The 20,515-nt window shown below is 47.3% G+C and overlaps 1 protein-coding gene across 1 annotated transcript; it reads right to left on the bottom strand.

The window, feature by feature from the left end:
• Positions 1 to 8,145: 8,145 nt before the first annotated feature.
• Positions 8,146 to 19,758, bottom strand: LOC121047027. Its single transcript, XM_042292847.1, has 6 exons — positions 19,460 to 19,758; positions 18,468 to 18,563; positions 18,137 to 18,184; positions 11,460 to 11,552; positions 11,288 to 11,374; positions 8,146 to 9,263 (listed from the first exon to the last, which is right to left on the bottom strand). The coding sequence occupies exons 1-6, from the start codon at positions 19,662 to 19,664 to the stop codon at positions 8,269 to 8,271; spliced, it is 1,524 nt and encodes a 507-aa protein (XP_042148781.1). The 5' UTR covers positions 19,665 to 19,758; the 3' UTR covers positions 8,146 to 8,268.
• Between the last annotated feature and the right edge of the window lie 757 nt (positions 19,759 to 20,515).

Raw genomic sequence — 20,515 nt, forward strand, 5'->3', positions numbered from 1 at the left:
CCCAACTTCACACAGCAAGAAAAAAGTAAAAAACACGTGGAACAGACCACGACAGACAAGAACGCTGGATGCACAAACACCCGAGAAAAGCTACAATGGCCACGAATCCACCGACCCCGCCCAAGCGAGCTCGGCTAAAAAATAGGCCTAGCAGGCACTCTGACTCGGCGCAGCGTTGCTTCAGCGGTACTTGGCAAAACCGTCTGCCCACGACCGGCTGGTGTCCTGAATAGAATATGCCCGTGCGACCCTTGTGGACCCTTCCCATATTATAGTTTGATCGCTGACATCAATTTTAGATTAAGAGGTGAGGTCAATCTCTTCCCCTTCTTATCTCGTTGTTTTCCGAGGCAGTGGTGACGAACACTTTCATTTCATTTTATTTCATTTTATTACCTTAAAGACATAAGGGGGTGGGGTTACAAAAATAATCAAACATAGGTGCTGGTCTTCAGGATGAGAGATGATTGGTAACATTTTCGAAGAAGATTGATGGGCAGGTGATGGCAGCAATGTGGTGGTGAAGGCCGTTCCAGTCTGGAGCTGCTCGGGGGAAGAATGACGCAGAAAAAGTGGCAGTGCGAGCGCGTGGGCGAGCAACCTGGAGAGGATGACTGGTGCGGTGAGATATGCGTGTGGGAGGTACGATGTAAGGCGAGATACAGAGGGGGGAATGAAATAACTTGCGAAACAAACAGAGGGTGGTGATGCGGCGACGACAAGCGAGACTAAGTAAACCTGATTCAGCTTTCAGTGGTGATACGCTGGTATGGTGCGAGTATGAAGAATGAATGAATCTAGTTGCGCGATTTTGAACTGCTTCGAGTGCGTTAATGAGGTATACTTGGTGAGGGTCCCAGACGGCGGATGCATATTCAAGCTTTGATCTTATTAGTGATTTGTAGGTGAGTAGTCTTTGTAGGCGAGTAGATTTGTAGGCGAGTAGTCTGTCGTCGAAAAGGGACTCTCGTCGATTTTATCTTCTTGTTTTGTGTTATATAGAGCTCAAATAAACGCCGTATGGAATACCAACGTAACTCGGTATGTAAACTTTATTATTAGTATGCCATTTTCATTCCGACACGACCGCACGTCACTGTCGAGCTATAACACTTCGTGGGAGCTACGTGAAATGCCGGTCCCACCTTCCTTTGCCGCGGTTCACGTCAGTATCGAGTTGCAATCGTAAAAGATCGGTCCCGAAGCGCTTACCAACAGCGTGAATACAGCAGTTCCATCAAACGCACGTGTCCGTTGCGAGTGTGAACAGGCATTTACGTGGCTCTTGCTGACACTGTCGTAGTTCAAACGTATCTTTTTTAACGTCGGCTCGCTCCTGCATCCCCGAGGCCACGAAAAACGCCGCGGCAATTGGTTTTCATCTACGTTGCTTTGCAAACGACTGACACGGGTCGCCTTTTACCAACAATGACAGTTGGGTTGAGTCTTCACCGGAAGACTCGCCGCACTTCCCAACAGGCAAACTGGCGTATGGGAGTAGTCGCATGCTGTCCCTGTAGCGCAACGTATCTCATTGAATTTCGCTCAGCTGCAGTGTGTCCATGGCTATCGCGGCGATGAGAGGCGCCGATTCAGAAAACACGTCGGTGAAACCAGTAACATCAGCCCCATCAGCGCAGTAAAACCTACCGGCACACCCTTAATCCGCCGCCGCTAACGTTCCCATTCCCCTACTGCCAAGAGAACTTCCGGCTCCTGTGCCAGAGTACGTCAGGATCGTCAAAATTACGCCACAACTTGCTTTGGGGTCAATTGGAGAGAAAGAAAAAGTCGAAATTTCACTAATATTTTGTGTAGAAGTTCATAAACGGAGACAAAAACGGGTGGCTGTTTGGCATTCAGTGAACGTTGAAGGTTTAATGTAAAAGTTATCTGGCAAAAGAAAAAAAACGTCATTTCATGGTTCCTTTAAAGGGCAACTTCGGCCAAGACTCAAAATGAAATAAATTACTGGTATCGCTGTAGTGACACAAAATACCACCCCAGCCAAAATATTACGCCCGGGGGACACCGCATTCTCAACTAATGCCGATAATAAAAATGCGACCCGCCGCGAGCCGCTGCTCCTTAGCGGGCGGCCAGCGGGTTGCCGATCGCTAAAGCAACATTGGGCCGTGACGTCCGTATCGTTCTCTTTTTTTCCTCCGGTCCGGGCGTTGCGCGGAGTGCGCTTCTTTGAGGCGCTACCACCGCTGCTTCGGCCTGTGATTGGTGTGTTTAGCCGTTGCTTTTATCTGTAGCCCGTGTAGCTTCTGTATAGCCTTTTGTTTATTTGCTTGTGAGGACTCCAAGATTCGTTTTAGCGAGCAACTCGGTGCGCCCAAGACTGCCTAGCTGTTCCTCGAAAGATGCCGAGTACAACTTGTAGCGCTGTGGGCTGCTCACACAACCCGCTGCGCAACCCGGAGGGGCTTTTTCACAAGTTTACAACGGACCGGGAACTGGAGAAGGTGTGGGTGAACGCTGTTCGACGAGTGGACTTTGGACTTCGGTTTTTACGCGCCCGAGGAAAAAAGAACGAGAAAACAGACGTGTACAAACCAGCACACGTCTGCTCGGGCGCCGCGGGGCCCACGCCTGAGAGCCTCAAAGATCCGTTTCTGGGACTGACCCGCAGCGCGAAAGCGGGAGGACCCCCAGTACTGTACGTCACTGGCAGCGCGGCGTAGAGCAACGCCGCTCCATCCACGGAGCCCCGATGACAATTTAGGCCTAGCGGTGAGTACGGAAGACCGTGCGCACGGCGACAGCCGGCGAGTACGGCACTGAACAAGTTCACTCGTTTTCTAGTCGCTAGCTTCAGGGTATACAAGCGACGAGTACGCCATAGCGCACGCACGGCGGCGGCCGCCGAGTACGGCACCGAACGAGTTCACGGGTTTTCCAGTCGCTAGCTTTTGGGTATACGCACTAACTCTTGCTGCATATGCTGGATAACTACCACGTATACACAATAAAATAAAATCAGCTTACCTCCTATCTTTAGACGGCTAGCGCAGTAGAGTTAAGTGCCGCTTGGCCTGCGTACTCGTTGCACGAGAACGATCCTGACGTCATGTTCACATTGCGACTGATTTCCAGTGTTGCCGGGGCCTCGAGCGGCTAGTTTCGGTTTTGCTGGCCGCGCCCCAAACAAAACTTTGAGGTGTCATATCTTTAAAACTACGCACAATAACGAGAAAAAAATTGCGCCTTGCAATTCAGGGACGCTGACTGCATTAAAAACTGTCATAATCCCAAAATCGAAAGTATGGACCGGAGTTGCCCTTTAAGAGCAGAGCTGGGTGTAGAGGGATGCGTTTTTGATAGAGTTGCGAGAAATACAAAAGACGTTCTTCATAACACGAAGAATATTCAATTGGAATATGTAGAATGTTTAAGGCATTGTCGCACTGCTCCCACGTGGGGGAGTCTTCTCCACGATGGAGGTAGCTATGAGACAGATGAGTGTGACCAAGCCAAGAAAGGATAACCTCAAAAAAGTGTCCCGGTGGCGTGCGCTCTGCCATTCATTCAAACGAGGTTTGCTCATGTGCAACTTGTTGCTAATTTCTTGACCCCATCCAGCCTGCCATTTGCACTTAATGTGACGCCTGAGAAGGGCTTTGTAGTTCCAAATAGTACTAGTGCACACATAGAAAGACGAGAGAAGATACCGCTTCGACGTTTACTTACCAACTAGCCCAATTATCAACCATTTTAGGGCTTTGGAGTCTGCATAAGAAATGATGTGCAGATGAACTGCTTGCTTGGCACAGGTACTTTCTGCCCAATCTGCTACCTCACTGCCCGGAGTACCCACGTAGCTGGTAATCCAGCAAAATATAATTTTGTATGCCTACAGCAACAACCTTGTTTCGCTGTTCAAGTTTCTGGAAGTTCTAAACGACACGTTTGAAGAGGGCACAGATATCTGAAGGTCGTCAACATATTCGCCTCGAGATCGAACCGTGTCGCCACCATGCGGCCAAAATTGGAAACTTGCGAAAGCGGGGATACCTCCGCGCGTCGTCTGCAACGGGAGCACGGGAAAGCATGGACACCGACGACGAGGGCCTGATTGCGGGTAAGCTATACTATTTATGTCAAACGCTTGTTTCTTTGTGAACGGCTGCATCGTTTCGCAAGAGTGTATATGCACCAAAGCAACGAATGCCACGCGGAATACTTGCTTAGTATTGCTACAGCGGTTGACATGCGATGCTTTGTTTCAGTTGGGCTGCCGCTGTATGTCATTATGGCATACATTGGTGACGGAAAGCGGTGTCTTGTCGAAGGCGAAGAACTCGTCAACACGGGACACATTATCGAATGTAGCGTAGTTGTCCCAGAAACTACGTCGTCGAGTGTTCACGTGCGGAGCTACGTTTTGCAGACATCGGCATTAAGCAAGGACCCCCACACTGTGGACCTCAAGCTAACGAACAACGCTACAATTGACGAACTTTCCTGCACGTGCCGTGCCGGGTAACTACAGCTTGAAATGTTCACCTGCCAGAAATGCGATGCAACGTTACTGCAAGACAAGAATTGCGCAGCCTTTGCGCTGCTAATTTTCTTAAACGCCATCCACACTTTGCACGTCCGGTAAATGACTTCGTTTCGCGGGCTCGATATTTGCGAAGTGTCGGGTTCGGTAATATTTTGCTTGCACAGTTTCGCCATCGGGAGCGGTGTGCTATGTAATTATCACCATAATGTGATCTACTGACAATCAATTTTCCCCGATTTATTTAAATCGCGAAATTTTCGGAAATTAAGACTTTTGCAGTAACTTCTATTCAGGTAGCTTGTTTATCACAGACTGGTAACTAAATAAGATAGGTGTTAGAGAATTACTGATAATTTTCGTATGAAATCTGTCTTATCAAACTCAAAATGGAACCGGTGATTAATTTCAGAGCGGCAGCTGATGTTTCGTTAAGACATCTTCAGAAATATCCGCAGCTGGGTAAGCGAAATATTGGCTGCCATTCTGAGGCCCTCAGGGGGGGTTTCTAGTTCTTTCTATAAGCTCCTGGCATCTTGATGCTCTGCTTACATTCCCTGACAAAACACTCACCGTTACTAATTGGGTTAAGCAGCACTTCCAGGTGTAGCTTAAAAACAAATGGAACCGGTCTGCCCACTGTAGACAGCAATAACTTCTAAAATATTTTATTACGGTATATGCAAACTGTAAGTTGCAACATTCTTCTCTTCCAGAAACTCGCATCGATGCAAACACTGCATTTGAGTACTGCTCCATGTGAACAGGGTTCGCCAGCTGCCGACATTGTCCTCCACGGATGTACCGCAGAGCTGGGGCCAGCACGCCAAAGGAATGGTCAAGGCAAGGTATGCTCCAACAAAGATTGTGGAGTTACCCTTTTGCTCAAAGGTATGTAGACTTACTGCATAAATATGCCATTCCATTCTATCTATGTTGACAGTTGGGTCGTGAGCATCCAGAAACATGATACAGCTGGGAGTAGGGAATGGACGAACAAAATCTGTTCCAGGATACTTCTTTGCCCTTTGCAATTTCACTTCGCAGAACCATTAATTTCAATTACCTGTTTCCTGCAAAAAACCACGGTGATCTCCGTGTCTCTCTATTTATGTTCCTGTCTTGCCAGATGCCTGCATTTCACATATGACTTTTCACACAGCACAAAAGGAACTTTTAAGCAAAACAAGAAGACTGCAAACCTTAAGCTACACCTTTTTTGTACCACTTTATATTACAAGTAAAGGAAAATTACATTGGGTCTATCGATTTCCCTTACACTACGTGTGGCGACTGCAAAAGACCATCATCGCCTTGGTCAGCATAGCACGAGCTGGGACACAGGAGCTCGTGCATTCCGTTCTTCAGCAAGCTGGAATCTTGGCAGCTGGTCATGTCCCTCTGACCTGCTGCATTGGAATAAACCCTCAGTACACCCCACGACTCGGGTCTACTACACTACGGAAATTGTTGCATAGGATGGAGAACATTAAAGCAGACACTTAGGTGGAGTGGCATATATATTAACTGCCTTTGCTCTATTCTTGTTGCTGGTGATATGTGAATGCAAGCTCTGTATTTTTCAGTTTCAGCCTCCGGAACTACCTCCAAGCAAGCCTGGTGTCTTAAAACGTCTCATAAAAGACTTGCCATATGTTTGCATGGCAGAAATGCACCTGGAAAAAAGGATGCGACCAAGGGATGCCCCCGACACATGTAATACACTGTATTCTATTTTCCCCTTTCGTAAGCAGAAAAACGACCAACCTACCTTTTCCTTACACCTTACATTGGTACGAAGAAATGCATTGCAAAACCAGTCTTTCTCTCCAAGGTGTGCATTATGCAGTGTACTTGCCATGCTGGAAGTATGTGAAACCTCACGACACATTGATCTGCTAGCAACAATGACAATCTATTTGTGGCGCTCATGATAGTGTCGCATTCTCTGCTGTTCTACCTCAGATTGTGCCAAATACAAGCAGGTATGCAGCCAGGACTAGACTAAATTTATTATTTGTACCTTCAATGTTTCGTGCTGGACAGAAAATACATGAACCCGATCTAAGTAAGTGCCAAGCACCAGTGGCGTACCAACTTGTTTTTGAGTGGAGGGGCAAGCCAGACTCCCCCCCAGGGGCGGGGGCGGTGCCCTTGTTATTCCTTGGGTGCCGCCGGCCAGTGTTTGCCCTGCCCATGGCGACTGTTTCGGGGAGGAGGGGGGGGGGGGAAAGACACGCCTTGCCCCCCCTACTCAAACTGGGGGGGCAAGCGCCCCCCTTGCCCCGACGGTTGGTACGCCCATGCCAAGCACCAACGTTAACCGTTTTGCAGATTATGTAGTCACAAGTACACACTCCTATGTGTATGAAAATAAGGCACACTATTATCTTGGGCATGTTACAGTGTCATGAAGCAGCCAGGATACCTGAGAAGCATTAAAGGGGTGTAAATCCCTAAACTAAATAACAGAGAAGGCATAAGTTCAGTTCTGCATTATAATGTTTAGCACTTGTTATGAGCTGAAAGGTGTGCCTGCAAGGTGACATTCTTCAATGTAGAATCATTCCTGTTAGGAATTTTGTAGTTTAATTTCTTGAAGCCGTCTTTAAGATTAAGTATCGACCCTGGCCTTCCGAACTCCTTTGCAGGCGCAGAACCTGATGCAGCAGAGGTGGAAGCTCCCGACCAGCTGCACCAGGACGATGTTCCAGTCACCGTGATGCAACTCATATCAACAACAGAAGCAAGCGACTTCGACACATTTCTCCATGAGCTCAAAGACACCTATCATGAAAATGCTATAGCAACAATCGAAAGCCTCACGAGAGAACAGTCATCGTGCCCTGCATGGCTCCAATATAGGAGGGGGGTGGCAACCAGTACCTGTTGTCACTCCTTTAAAACAAGAGCAAAATCCTAGAGCACAGAAGAGAGGCCTCACAATGTATGTGGGCTCGTTAAGGCAGTGCTCAAACCAAAAACCTTCCAGAGTGCTGACATGAAAAGGGGGCTCAGAGACGAGCCCACTGCTGCCAAAAACTATGTAGAAGTCCAGCAAAAGAGGGAGCACATTGTCACATTGCGCACCACTGGCCTCGTTCTGGAGCAAGCTCCCCGTCATGGCTTGCTCTCCCGACAGGATCGTCACTTTCAAGTGTTCATAATGCGAGGGAAAGATTGCTGTACTTGAGATCAAGTGTCCCAGGAAGCTCCAGAACAGCCTCAAGTGTCCCAAAAAGCTCCACAACAGGCACCCAAAGGCAACTATGAAGCCCCTCAAGTGTCCCGAGGAGCTCGAGAACAGAGTCTCAAAGGCAACTCCAAGGCCCCTCAAGTGTCTCGAGGAGCTCAAGAACAGCCTTTCAAAGGCAACTGGACTTCAGCCCCTCAAGTGTCCCGAGGAGCTCCAGAACAGCCTCTCAAAGGCAACTGCGAAGCCCCTATTTTACACTCAGGTACAAGTACAGATGGGCATCCTTGGCATAGGCCACTGCGACTTTTTCGTTTATGAGTCATCCACAGTATGGAAGCTCTTGCCCATTTCATTCAACAAAGACTGTTTTGATGAATGTGTTCAGTCCATTACACAAATGTACAGAGAATACATTTTCACAGCATTGCGTTCTGCTTGAGGTGCCATTGTGTGGTGTAAATATTTGGCTGTGTGGAATTTTTCTTTGTAAACATGTTGACTCTAAATGCTTGGATTAGTCATCTTCATTAGGGTTATTTACAGTAGAGTTCTTTGTACATGATTACAAAAACTTATCAGAGGAAAGAATTGGTTTTGACAGGTTTGTCAAGCCTGCGAGAAGCTTGACAGTGTGGTCAAGAACAGGAAGTAGCTGTGTCGGAAACTTTTGTTGCAAAACCTTGAAGGCTTTGAGCCTTTGGATGGCACGGTCCACATGCACACGTGCCCTTGCGATTTGCTCATTCTTAAGTGCATCAGAGCTCTCCATTTGCCGCTTTTTTCGTAAAAATGGAGGGCGATCCATCCTAACGCGAGCATCATCGCACAGACTTTCAATTAGGAAACCTTTGTCTACCATCACATGATCAACATATGGCATACACTGATCAAGGATGGCAGACTCCTTTGTCAGGAAGGAATCTGACGTACGCCCACCAAAAGCGGTGCCAACAAACGTTATCATTCCACTTGGTGCACAACCAACTAGCACCTTTGCGGTGTAGTTCTTCATGTAATGACTGTAAGTCAAAATGCGTGACGCTAAGTCACCTGGTCTCTCTAGTGTGATCTCAGTACAATCCAATACGACTCGCGTGTTTTTGAATGGTGAAAAGTAAACGGTCAGGTTGTCAAGGACAGACTCTTTTGATGTAAAGAAGACTGCTTCTCCCAACACTCTCGACAGAATGCATACACAGCACTTCAAAAGGTTTGACACTGTTGTCCTGTGAATGGAGAACAGTACGGAGAGAAAGCTGAAATTAATGTTGTAGTACAGCTTCACCATGACCATCAATACTGCGTCTGCGTCATCTAGGCTGTAACCTCGTGGAGATACTTGCTCTCGTATATCCGTGAATTCTGCAATTATGTTCCTTATCAGTTGCAGGCTCGTTATACCAGTCAAGATGCGTACTTGTTCATCTGACTGGATGACAGACATGGACAGCAGGGGCCTCTTCTCTTTGACAAGTGTATCCACTTGAACCATGCCGTCTCTTAGTGTACCAACATGGGCTCCGACAATCTCTGCAAACTGATGGAGCACGTCCATGGCTGTTTTGGGTGAGAACAAACAGACACACTGCTTTACACCAGGTATATAAAGCTACAAATGTAACCATATCTCTTTCGACGACTTCTACCCCTATTGGAAAAACCAGCATGAAAATCAAACTGGTCAAGCTGGTAATTAAGGTGGTCAAGCTGGTAATCAAGGTGGTCAAACTGGTCAATGTGGTAATTAAACTGGTTTAGCTGGCAATCAAGCTGGTTTAAGCTGGGCAAGCTGGAATTTAAGCTGGTCAGTCTGGTCTAAGTAAAAACCAGCATGGTCTCACTCGAATCTGGTTTTAGATTCAATCTGGTGTAGCTGGGAGCCAGTCTGGTCTTAACTGGTCAAACTGGTTTTCCATGGAGCCAATGTGGTCAAGCTGGGAGACGAGCTGGTCATGCTGGGAGACAAGCTGGTGAATCTGGTCGAAATAATAATCGTGGTGGTCAAGCTGGTCATGCTGGGAGCGCGCACGCCAAGGTCGGCTAGAGATAGCCGAACTGGCATTGCTGGGAGCGCGCGCGACAAGGTCGGCTGCTGGAACGAGGCCACGTCCTGTTCTTTGTCCTCTCGTTTTTGGTAGACCACCGGGCGCGTCAGGCGCGCTGCAAGCTACCTTTGTGTGCGAGAAAAGAGAGAGAGAGAGAGAGAGTGGTAGAAACGGAGAATCGAAGACGCGTTTGGATAGCTTGGGCAGAGGGCAGATCGAAGGGACGGCTGTGTGCGCGTTGTTTGGAGACTAGTTGAACGACGGTGCAAGCGAAGCGGGTTTTGAGAAGACAGCGAGCGGCAGTCCGTTCAGTGCGGGAAGATGTCAGACGTCCCGACTGCGGCGTCGCTTCGTGTCTTCGAACGTGTGTGTGCCCAAGAATGACGGCGGTGCCGAGAAGTATCGCCAATGCCATCCAAGCCACACGGATTTCCTCGCCTCTGCCGACCACGCAAGTTGCCGCTTCGCCCCCATCGCTGGCGGGACCCAGGTTCGCTTCTCTCGTCCGTGTAGTATTTTCGTCTGCTATTGCCTGTTTTTGGCCTGTGTCTAGTATTTTTTTCGTGTTGAGAGATAAGCAATCTGGTTTTATTAACATTGTAGACAATTTGCACCGAGAATCTGTGCGTCGGTTAGTACTGTGTCAGCGCCGAGGATGTGTAGCATTTGAGTTCATGTGAGGCTGCCGCAAGTACGAAAATAATAAATTGGATGCCGAGTTGGCTTTTCTGACGAGCTTGGCTTTTTTATTCTGTGTATTAATTTAAACAGGTTAAACTGGTTGGGAAGTTCACCAGCATGACCAGTTTAACAGCATGACCAGCATGCCAAACTGGGCATGCTGGGGCAATAACCCAGCTTGAAGCTGGGACCAGATCAACCATCATGACCAGTATGACCAGATCAACCAGCATGACCAGCATGCCAAGCTGGGCATGCTGGGGCAATAACCCAGCTTGAAGCTGGGACCAGCTTAAGCTGGTTTTTTCAATAGGGACGAACCAGATAAATACTTCACTAGTAAGAGTATGCAAAGAACAATTCCAAAGCAAAATAGGCTTATACATAGCGAAGCCTCTGGTGAGCTCAGCATGTGACACTCAGCGCGTGACTATATTTTTTCCAGCTTTCTAGGGCTGGTAGTGCATGGAGAAAAAGTAATACATATTTCGTGGGTTATGAACATCAACAATTCATTTCCAGCAATATTTAGCGAAAGTATGAAAATTGTTCTGTCGCACTTTTGTGCTGTGGTACTTCACTGACAGTACAAGCTGCAACGCTCAATCTGGCCATTTTTTTGTGCCTGCAGCTCCATTATCTCGTAATCTGTATAAGCACTCAAAGAACGGAACCTAAATGAGGTTCTCTTTTAAGTCTGGGCCAAAGTGTCTTCAAGCACTAGCTGGTATGCCAATAAAGCGTGAAGAGCTGTTGTATCTCATACTGTCTGCGATAGTATATAGTGACCAGATTTTTCAAGGCTCATCCAGGTGCTTAAAAAGACAGATATGAAAAGAAATATAGTTAACTCACATGGCTCCTCTTCGTATGCATCGGCGTCTATGTGGGGTCCTGATATATCTAGCTCCGGTGCCTGCACCAACTCTTGGTCGTCATGTGCTGCAGCATATGTATAAGTGTATGAATTGAGAAAAGAAAGATAAATGTTTTATTTTTTTCGCGCTGTCTTTTATTTGAAAAATGCTCTTGTACTTAGAAGCATCAGGAAGAGCAATCAGGGGTGGTGTCAACGTGGTCCCATGTTGTGCCCCTGCGGACGCTGGTTCATCATCAGTTCCTGTAAAATGTAGTTCGAAGTTTGAGGATTTAAAAAAGAGCAATTGTTCATAATTTAGTTAATCCACAGTTCATAAATGCCTTGAAGAGTAATTAAAGACAGTCTTAATACAGCCTGACCTGATTTTCGTGAGAGCCATCGTGGGTCAGAAGGGTGCAATATAGTTTGAAATGCATAAAAATATATATATAAGTGCCGCGTCCCACTAGAGTGACAAACACCCGTTTCTTTCCACCGACAAAACAAAATATACTTCTTGAACGCTTAACCACCTTCTGCAGTGCTGCTCATTGCCAACATGTTGTTTTGTGACCTGCTGGCGATTCTCAAAGGGAATAAGGACTGCTAGGAAACTATATTAATTATCTTCACCAGCAGTGTTTTTGTTTGTTGCGCTAGTGGGACTCGGCTCTTTTTAGGTAAGTAAATATTTAACATAAATAGTGCAGTTCATCAGGAAACAGACATCAGTTGTGGTGATCCATACTGCCCAACGTCTGCCTAGAGCAGACGACACATCCACAGAAGCGATTTTTTAAATTTAGGCCGTATGCTGGTAGCACGGTTAAATCTTCACTGAAGCACCGAACAGTATACCATACCATCTTCTGTTAAAATTATTTTCACACCAATACCATGCGACAAAATAAACGCAAGAATCTACATAGCCTCGCGCGCGAACGTGGAGAGCTTATGGGGCGGCCATGCTCCCATTCCCGCTTTGATTATGATGGCAGCATAACATAACATTTTGAGGCCAGCTCGGCTCCTTGATTGCGGGTGACTGTTTCGGTTCTTGTAGTTGTCTTTCAATGTACCCAGTGTTTTCTTTTGTCAAAGCACATGGCATCTTTTGGCGCAGGTAATAAATATTGTGAACTATGTTTTCCTGACACTCCCCACATGATGCGTTGCAAACCAGATACATAGCTGCTTGGGAAAGTCCCAGTATACATGTTGATGTCCTTTTGAGTATTTAGGATGTGCCAAGACTCTAACGAAAGGTGCCTTCGCCGGTTTCTTTCCGTGTCGACTATGGTGCTGTTGTTGAATGCAATAGTGTGGTCCCCTTGCTCAATGGGTTATGCTAGCGCTCTGACCTGTACGTCGTCATTCTAAACATCATATTAATGCATCTGTAGGCGTTCCAGGAACTTTTTGGTTACCCCAACGTATGAAGTAAGGCAGTGACCACGAGGATCCTGTAGACAAGTCCTGCGCTTTTGTGGGGCGATCCTTTGTAAGACAGAGGAGGTATGCTGATGATTGCCTCTGCGTGGTCAAAACTAGTGAGATTGACCAATTTCATTAACACCTAAACTCCACTAAGCCGCTGATTTAATTCACCAATGCACTTATGTCTGTCTTCCACTCCCGGATGTTTGTGCTATGAAAAGTTCCAGTCGTTTGACATTCAATATGCACAGAAAATCAACATACACCAGCCGATACTTAAACTTCTCATCAAACCATCCTACAACACAAGTTTTCCGTGGCCTACGCTCTCTTCAGTCAGACAATCACGGCGTGCTCCACCAAAGACTCTACAAAAAAAGAGGAATTGCAACGACCAAGCAAGACATCAGAAAGAATGGATACCTTGGCAGGTACTTGAACAAGATCTACTAGAAATTTCAAAGTCATCCAAAAAAGACGCCACCCCTCCTTTCAGCTGTGAATACATTTCATACACCAGGGGCACAAGCAAGGCTCTTGCATGCGTCTTATGAATACAAGGGGTGCTCAAAAAGTGTCCAACCTGAATTTGTTCCGCAAAAACAAATGAACATGAACAGCGTCCTCTGGTAGGGAGGTCGAGGGAACATTGTGCGGATGCGTGAATTTCATCAGGCCAACGGAAAATGCGAGTCGCTGGCAGTCAGCCTTTGAGTGAGGAAACGTAGTCAGTGCTCGTCAGTTTTTTTGTTTTTTTCTTTTCCGCAAAATGACGGAACAGCTTAAACAGAGGTATTGCATAAAATTTTGCTTCAAGCTTGGTGACACTAAAGTGGAAACAATTTGAAACATTCAGCAGGCTCTTGGCGACGATGCCATGTGCATTACACAAATTAAGGAGTGGTACAACCGGTTTAAAGATGGCCACACGTCGGCGGACAGCGACGTACGTTCCAAAAGGTTTTGAAGAAGCCAAAATAACGAGGTGATTGACCAAGTGCGAACTTTGACAATGCAGGACCATCGCAGGACCATTCAAGAACTTGTGGCTGAGGTGGGAGTAAGTACCGGTTCGGTGCATTCCATTTTAAAGGAGGATTTGGCTCCGTGGAGAGTGTCTGCGAAATTCATGCATATGTTGCTTGCAATGAAGCTGCATGATGACAATGCACCAGCTAATTCCTCGTATCTGATTCGGGGTTTCTTGGTCAAAATCGGGCTCCCGACTCGCCCAACATGGATCCTTGTGACTTCTGGCTCTACCCCAAGATAAATGTGCCGCTGAAAGGAACCTGATTTTAGACACGAGAAAAACTGACGAGCACTGACTACACTTCTTCACTCAGAGGCTGACTGCCCGCGACTCACAATTTCTGCGGGCCTGGTAAAAATCACGCATGCGCATTAATGTTCCCTCCACCTCTCCACCAGAAAAAATCAAGTGGATACTTTTTGAACAGACCTCACATATGGTGTCAGTCTGACACACAAGTCAGTGTTGACCATCGGCTGCCTCCTCTGTCTTTCAAAAGATTGTCCCCCAACATAAGAAGTGCATTGACTTTGTGAGAACTGTTAGCACAGGAGCGGACGTAGAGTATAGGGAGGTGTTTTCCGCTTGTCTTTTGTGTGGTTGTTTTTCTCCTCACGCCCTGTTGTTGGAAGGTTGTTAGGGGAGCGGCGATGTTGGAAGGTTGTTAGGGGAGCGGCGATGGGAACACTGTGTTTTCAAGTTCGCAAGGTCGGACTGCGTGTTGAGTCCAGGAATCGAGGCGGTCGAGGTCGCTTTGTGTTCGGCGGCGGCCACTGGGGAGCAAGGCGGCACGTCCCTTGGACTTCGGGATGTGCGGCCATTTGTAATCATTGACAGGGAGCACTCGAACAGGCTTAGTTGGTTTTGTGTTCGTGCTTGGTTCGGTGTCCTTCGCCAGATGTGGAAAACCACTGGCCGGAGAACCGCTTAACAGCATCTTAGAGAGTTAACTTCTATAGTCAGTTACAGGTTAAGAAGGTAGCGGCAAATGCCCCTCAAAGGGAATCAGATATCCCTCCGCCATCTTTGCATCCAATAGCGTCCCACCGTTTCCGTGACGTCGCGGATAACGCGCGAGGAGGGTCTTGCCTTTCTGTACATATTTGCTTTATCTTTCGACTTTGACTTAGCATTGTGGAAGCCAAGAGAGGGAGATTAGAGCTCTCCCCCACCGACGGAAACAAATACGACTTTCGGGGATTAGCTTCCCCCCCGATGGATACAAAGGCTGCTTTCAGGGGCTCGGTTCCCTCTCTGATAAATACAAAGGTCGCTTTCTTAAGAAGTGGGATAGGAGACAAGTTGGAATCCATCGAAGCGGAACAAGGGGCGTTTCCAGTGAACTCTTCTTTCGACTGCGGAGAGATTTGAAACGGGCGCATCACCCTTCTGGGAGGAGCTTCTCCTACCTTCTTGACTTGTAACCGACTATAGGGGCGTCTCCACGGGTGGTGTTGCTTGGTTGGCCTGTCGTTGGCGGAGACCGCGGGGTTGCTCGCACGTGTGTGTCTCTTTTGGTTGTTGTTTGTTGTATGCGGGACCTTCCCGATTGGCAGCATGGGGACCCTTTGGGTTTGATTGCTGGAAATGAGGGAAGGGAGAGAAAAAAAAAACTATACACAAACTCAGCTCTGTTACGCCACGGCGCGGTGGTGGCGTGTCGGGTGCACCTCCGGTCTGGGGCTGTAGTTGGAACTCACTATGCGGGACGTGCATTCCTGCATTCTTTTCGAAGAAATTGGACAAAATCCTGCCTTCTCGTCAAAACACAGCAACTGGGGCTGTACCAAAGGAGTTGGAAAAGGTTTGAAGGTTAGTTTTCGTCTGTTTTCTGCTGCTCAGTTCGTCCGAGAACATTAATAGGTGCAGTGAAAAATAAAAACCAGACGCCGTCGGACCACGACTGCTTGTGCAGGAAGCACTTTCGGTTGAATTCACGGATACTTGTGGTTATCAGACTTGTTTTGTTCAAACATGAATGCAGGAAAACCGCCAAGTTATACGGACCACCTGTGGACTACGTTCAGATGGCCGATCGTTCGAACTGTCGTCTGCTCTTACGAACGTTTCTGCTTGTTGTCGCCCGCTCGTTCAAATGACAGCAGCCCGTAGACCAAACATTGACCTGGTAACAGCGATAAGAAGTAAGTGCAGGCCTGAAAAGACTTAAGTTTGAAGGTTGGTTGGGGTAAGCAAGCTCGGTGTAAAGAGTAAATACAAGAAGATGTTGATCATTGTTAACAGTGGCCATCAGTCACTTGTTGTGCCCAATTCTGCTTGCGATTTTCAGTATCGACATTGACCATCTCAGCTACGGTCTACACTTTTGCAGCCCGAGCGACGTCGCGACTGAAAATCGGGCTTTAGCGCCCATTTTGCGGCGTCCACGCAAAATGGATCGCCGCACGTCATAATATTTATGCGAAGTTTTGCTGTATAACGAGCCTCAAAACATTTTGCTGAGGCCGCTGAAGTAGTCGGTCATTGTTAGGAAGACGTAGAATCAACAATTCCAACGCGAAAAAGAGCACGAGGCCTGTGCGGAGCCGCTGCTGTCCGCTAAGGGCGCTACGGTTTGTTTGTAAACGTGAGTTGGTCTATATAAAAGACCAGCAACAGTGTTTATAGGCTCCTTGGTTGTTGGACAGTGCGACGTAACCTTTCAACTGTACCTGTCTAGTTGTAAATACATTGCATCATCTCCTTCATCGTCAAATGCAGAGCCCCGCCTGAAATCCTTCGTCACTACTGTTTGACAACCCTCCGCCATCGGCACCATCATCACCGACGCAACCGTCACGGAAAAGAAAAGAACCCATCCCTCACTGACTTGTTGACAGGACCTCTTGCAGCGACTTCCTCGCTCGCTTGTAGGCTGGGAAACTAAAAACGCCTGAGCACCTAGGCAAGCATTGTTATGGTGTTAAGAAGGAAGACGTACATGACAGCATGCATGCCGAATGCATTGAGTAGAAGGGCTATACTATTGCGTTCAACAAGAGCACTATCCTTGAAACAAAAATAATTGGTGAAGACGCCCTCTGTTAGAGTCTTGGTACATCTAAAACACCTACGATAACATCAATGAGTCTACTGCTACACTTCCAAGCAGCTACGTATCTGGTTTACGATGTATCATACGGGAAGCGTAGGGAAAACATACTTAAAGGGCCCCTGCAAAGACTTTATTATTGGTTTTTAATTTTCACCGAACCTGAGCGCACTGAACGTAGTAACTTAATGAAACTTTTCTTGAATTTCGCTTTATTTTAAAAGTTATAGGCAAATTAAAATTACAAAAACAAGCAAAAAATAACCTCCATGCCGTCCTTGGTTGCTTGAGTGGCCGTGAACCAGAGGAGGGGTAGTGAGCTCAGCGAGCGCTCACGGCTGCCGCACTCCGTGTTGACGGCGCGAAAGGGCGCCACTGAAGCATGTTCTGGATAGGCTGTATGCAGCAGGCAGCCAGAGCGGCCCTCATTGCATTTGCTGCGCGATTAAACGCTAATTTGGAATGACACTTCATTGGCCACAAACGACAGCAAACATGGGGTAAAGATCAGTTCAGAATGGGAGCCACTTCGAGCTGCCATACTACGAAACAGCCAAACCGCAAGACAAAGCTTCTCGCCGAAGGCCTTCGGAACGCTCGGAGCCGGTCGGATCCTCAATTCGATACGACCGCAGCACTGCCGCGTACATCCAGGAACTTTCCGTGTCGGCGCCCGATCCCACTACTCCTTTCTACTATGCGCCACCTTTTCCACCGCTTGGTGGCAGGTATGTCGACGGGTCATTTCTTGTTTCCGTACATTATAAACTGCATTTGTTTCTTTCCTGATCTATGATACTGAACAAAATCTACTTTTATAAATGATTGAAACGGTTTGCGCCACTTATATTTTGTATTTCGACTAAAAAGTAGCTTTTAGCGGCTCTGACCAGTAGTAAGCCCAGGACCAAAGACGTCACATTTTGCGCGCTTTCGGTACCGCGGGTCGCCCCCGTCGGTAGAGGAGGTTTTCGCGTCGTCCGGTTAAAATAGGACGCATTGATATTTAGTTACTCTCTCCGTGCCCACTGGCGTGTTGGAACTCCAAGAGACGTGGAAACCGCAAAAAAGTTAGACGCTTAAATATGATTGCAGAGCCCCTTTAACACCGTGCACTTTAAAAGAGGAAGGCAAGACTGGGCACTTTGAAAGATAACAAAGACCAAAGCAGTCACTTGTGATCAAAGAGTGAGCTGGCATTAAATTGTTGGTGTTTTTTACAGTGTGGTTAGAGGTTTTCAGTTTAATTTTAAGTCAGTCTTGACTAAGTGGACGTCCTCCGAGATGTTCCCCTTCAAGCAGATAATGTGCAATGATACTTACGAGTGTTTCCATGAGATGGCAATGCTGCGTTCCTTGTGGCTCTCACAGCTTGAAACAAAGGTATGAAAAGTCCACTGAGTTACAGCAAGCATTCAAAACATATTTCAGGAAGAACATTTCTATGTTTAGTTATGGCAAGCACATAAAAATGTTGGAGGAAGAACTATCTCGATAGTAATATTGTCACGAATGACAAGTGATGAGGCGGCAAATGACTGAATAAACTGAACGTTTAAGTGGGAGGCAGGCACGATAACCGCTAGGCCACGCGCGCGCTGCCACCTTGGCCAGTTGCGCGCGCGGCATTATGACAACATCGAAATGTGCATACCTGGTGGCTTGCGGCGGCATTTCTCCTTCTCGTGAGTGCGCTTCGGCAAGTTCTGGGATGGTATTGCAGCTTTCTTTAGCTTCTTATATTTGTGTACTGAAAGAGAACAGTTAAACCAGTGACAAGCAGCAGAGGAACGCGGGAAAACCGATGATCGGTCCCGCTAACTGCGTCATGTTGAATATGCCAAATGTGGCATCTCAATTGCATTCAAGGTTCAGAGGAATCTCCACAAAGGCATTAACTTACAGGACCTATCCTAACTGATCCGTAGCGACCGGCACAGGCATTGCATGTAAATAATAAGACTGTTCTGTGCTCCCTTGATGCTGGCATTCTCTTCGTGATTCGGTACTGCTAAAACTCTGCTGGTTGAGTTTACATCGTGTTCAGTCACGTTTCATTTACTCAGCATGATGACGTCTTCAAAGCCCAAATGTGATCCTGCTCTTCGTAAATACTGAAATCTACCATTTTCCGCGAAGCTTTCATTTTCGTAAGTAAATAGCGTGAAACCTTCGACAAGGGGAAGAGGCATAAAAATCATGAAATGTGAAGATACAATCAACTACGCTCGGCAGTCCGGCGTTCCCCTAAACAAATTCGCTGGCTAAATCGGAAGTAAATCTAAGATAACTGATCGCGTACGTCCGACGTGCCTGTAGGAAAAGTGTCAGCGTACGTCAGACGGATATCCTGGATGCTGCGACGAGAGAGTCGCTGCCGCTCAGCGCGATGGCTACTTTAGCCCGATGTCGGTACGTTTGTCGGAGTCACGACGATTGTGCTGAGATTTAAAGACGAGTCTTTAGACGAAGATTCAAAATCGCAGTATCCTGGCACTGAAGGATCCCTCCAATAATGCCGAAGCGGGAGGACCCACGCGAGCAAACTATCGAGATGCGTGTGTGTACGAACACGTACGCTGCTCGCTTACTGGAGTCATCTGATCCGCTCGCGACCAATTTTTTTTAACAGTTCGTTTCACTTACCTCGGTTGTCGTACTTTACTGACTTGAAGTCTTCGGTGACGAAATGCTTCGAGCAGACAACTGCGTGTATTGACGGCACCTTTGCGGTCCTTAAGCTGTGGAGCCATACCTTCCGCAAGGCACTGTCTGTCGGGTATCGATGCAAACTAACTCCCTCCTCGGTGCAGTAAGTGTTGCACTGAGGCACGGAACAGTAACGTACCATTTTCCACTAAATTGTTTTCCCGAACGATACTTCTTCGCGAAATAAACGGCGAAATTCGATAGCTGCTCGAGCGTGCACACGCAAAACCTATGGGACGGCCATATTTCTATCCCCTAATTGATGATGATGATAGCGCGATAGTAGCGCCATCTCTACTTCGATCTCGAGGCGAATAGTAAATATGTCACAGATGGAAAAACAGCCCATACAAGGGGGTTCATTTTGACACTAAACAAAGTGACACTAATAACGCCTCCCTGTGCACACCATTTTCCTGGACAAACACTTTAGATAAAGTTGTTTCTATCTGAGGACGAAAGGTACGTCTACTGAGATAGCTGTCAATGGTACGGAGCATTCGTCCCCGAATACCGAAATCGTACAAGTCTTTCAGTGTGCCAAAACGCCAGACAATATCGTAGGCTCTTTCGAGGTCCAAAATACAGAAAGACAATGTTGACTATGAACGAAAGCTTCATGCACGACTGTCTCCAGGTGTATTAAAGAATCAAGAATGGACCGAGACGAGCGATACCCACAATGGTTCGCATGTAGATGGTTATTCAATTCCAGAAAATACATCACTCGTCTATTAATTTTTCCTTCAAGAATCTTTCCGAAGCAGCGTGTTAAGGCTTGGCCAGGGGTGGCCAAGGTGCGGCTTTCGAGCCGCATTCGCCTCTTCACGTGGTAAACCGTAAAGTGCGGCTCGTGGTTCCCTCCCCCCCCCCCCTTCTTCTCCCCCGCCTCCCTCCCGGTCGCGTATAAGCAAACCATATCCCGTACAGCACCTGGCCACGCCCCCTTGTCACGTGACATGACGTCACTTCCGCCAAGGCAATTTGTCATGT

The sequence above is a fragment of the Ixodes scapularis genome, unplaced genomic scaffold (genome assembly GCF_016920785.2).
Source record: "Ixodes scapularis isolate PalLabHiFi unplaced genomic scaffold, ASM1692078v2 PGA_scaffold3__209_contigs__length_174095766, whole genome shotgun sequence".
NCBI classification, from domain to species: Eukaryota; Metazoa; Arthropoda; class Arachnida; order Ixodida; family Ixodidae; genus Ixodes; species Ixodes scapularis.

Coding starts and splice junctions, on each gene's coding strand:
- LOC121047027 (XM_042292847.1), bottom strand. CDS start 19,664: ATGGTACGTTACTGTTCCGTGCCTCAGTGCAACACTTACTGCACCGAG. Junction 11,553..18,136: donor GCCATCTCATGGAAACACTC/GTAAGTATCATT, acceptor TACATTTTACAG/GAACTGATGATGAACCAGCG. Junction 9,264..11,287: donor TGCATACGAAGAGGAGCCAT/GTGAGTTAACTA, acceptor CACCCAAAACAG/CCATGGACGTGCTCCATCAG.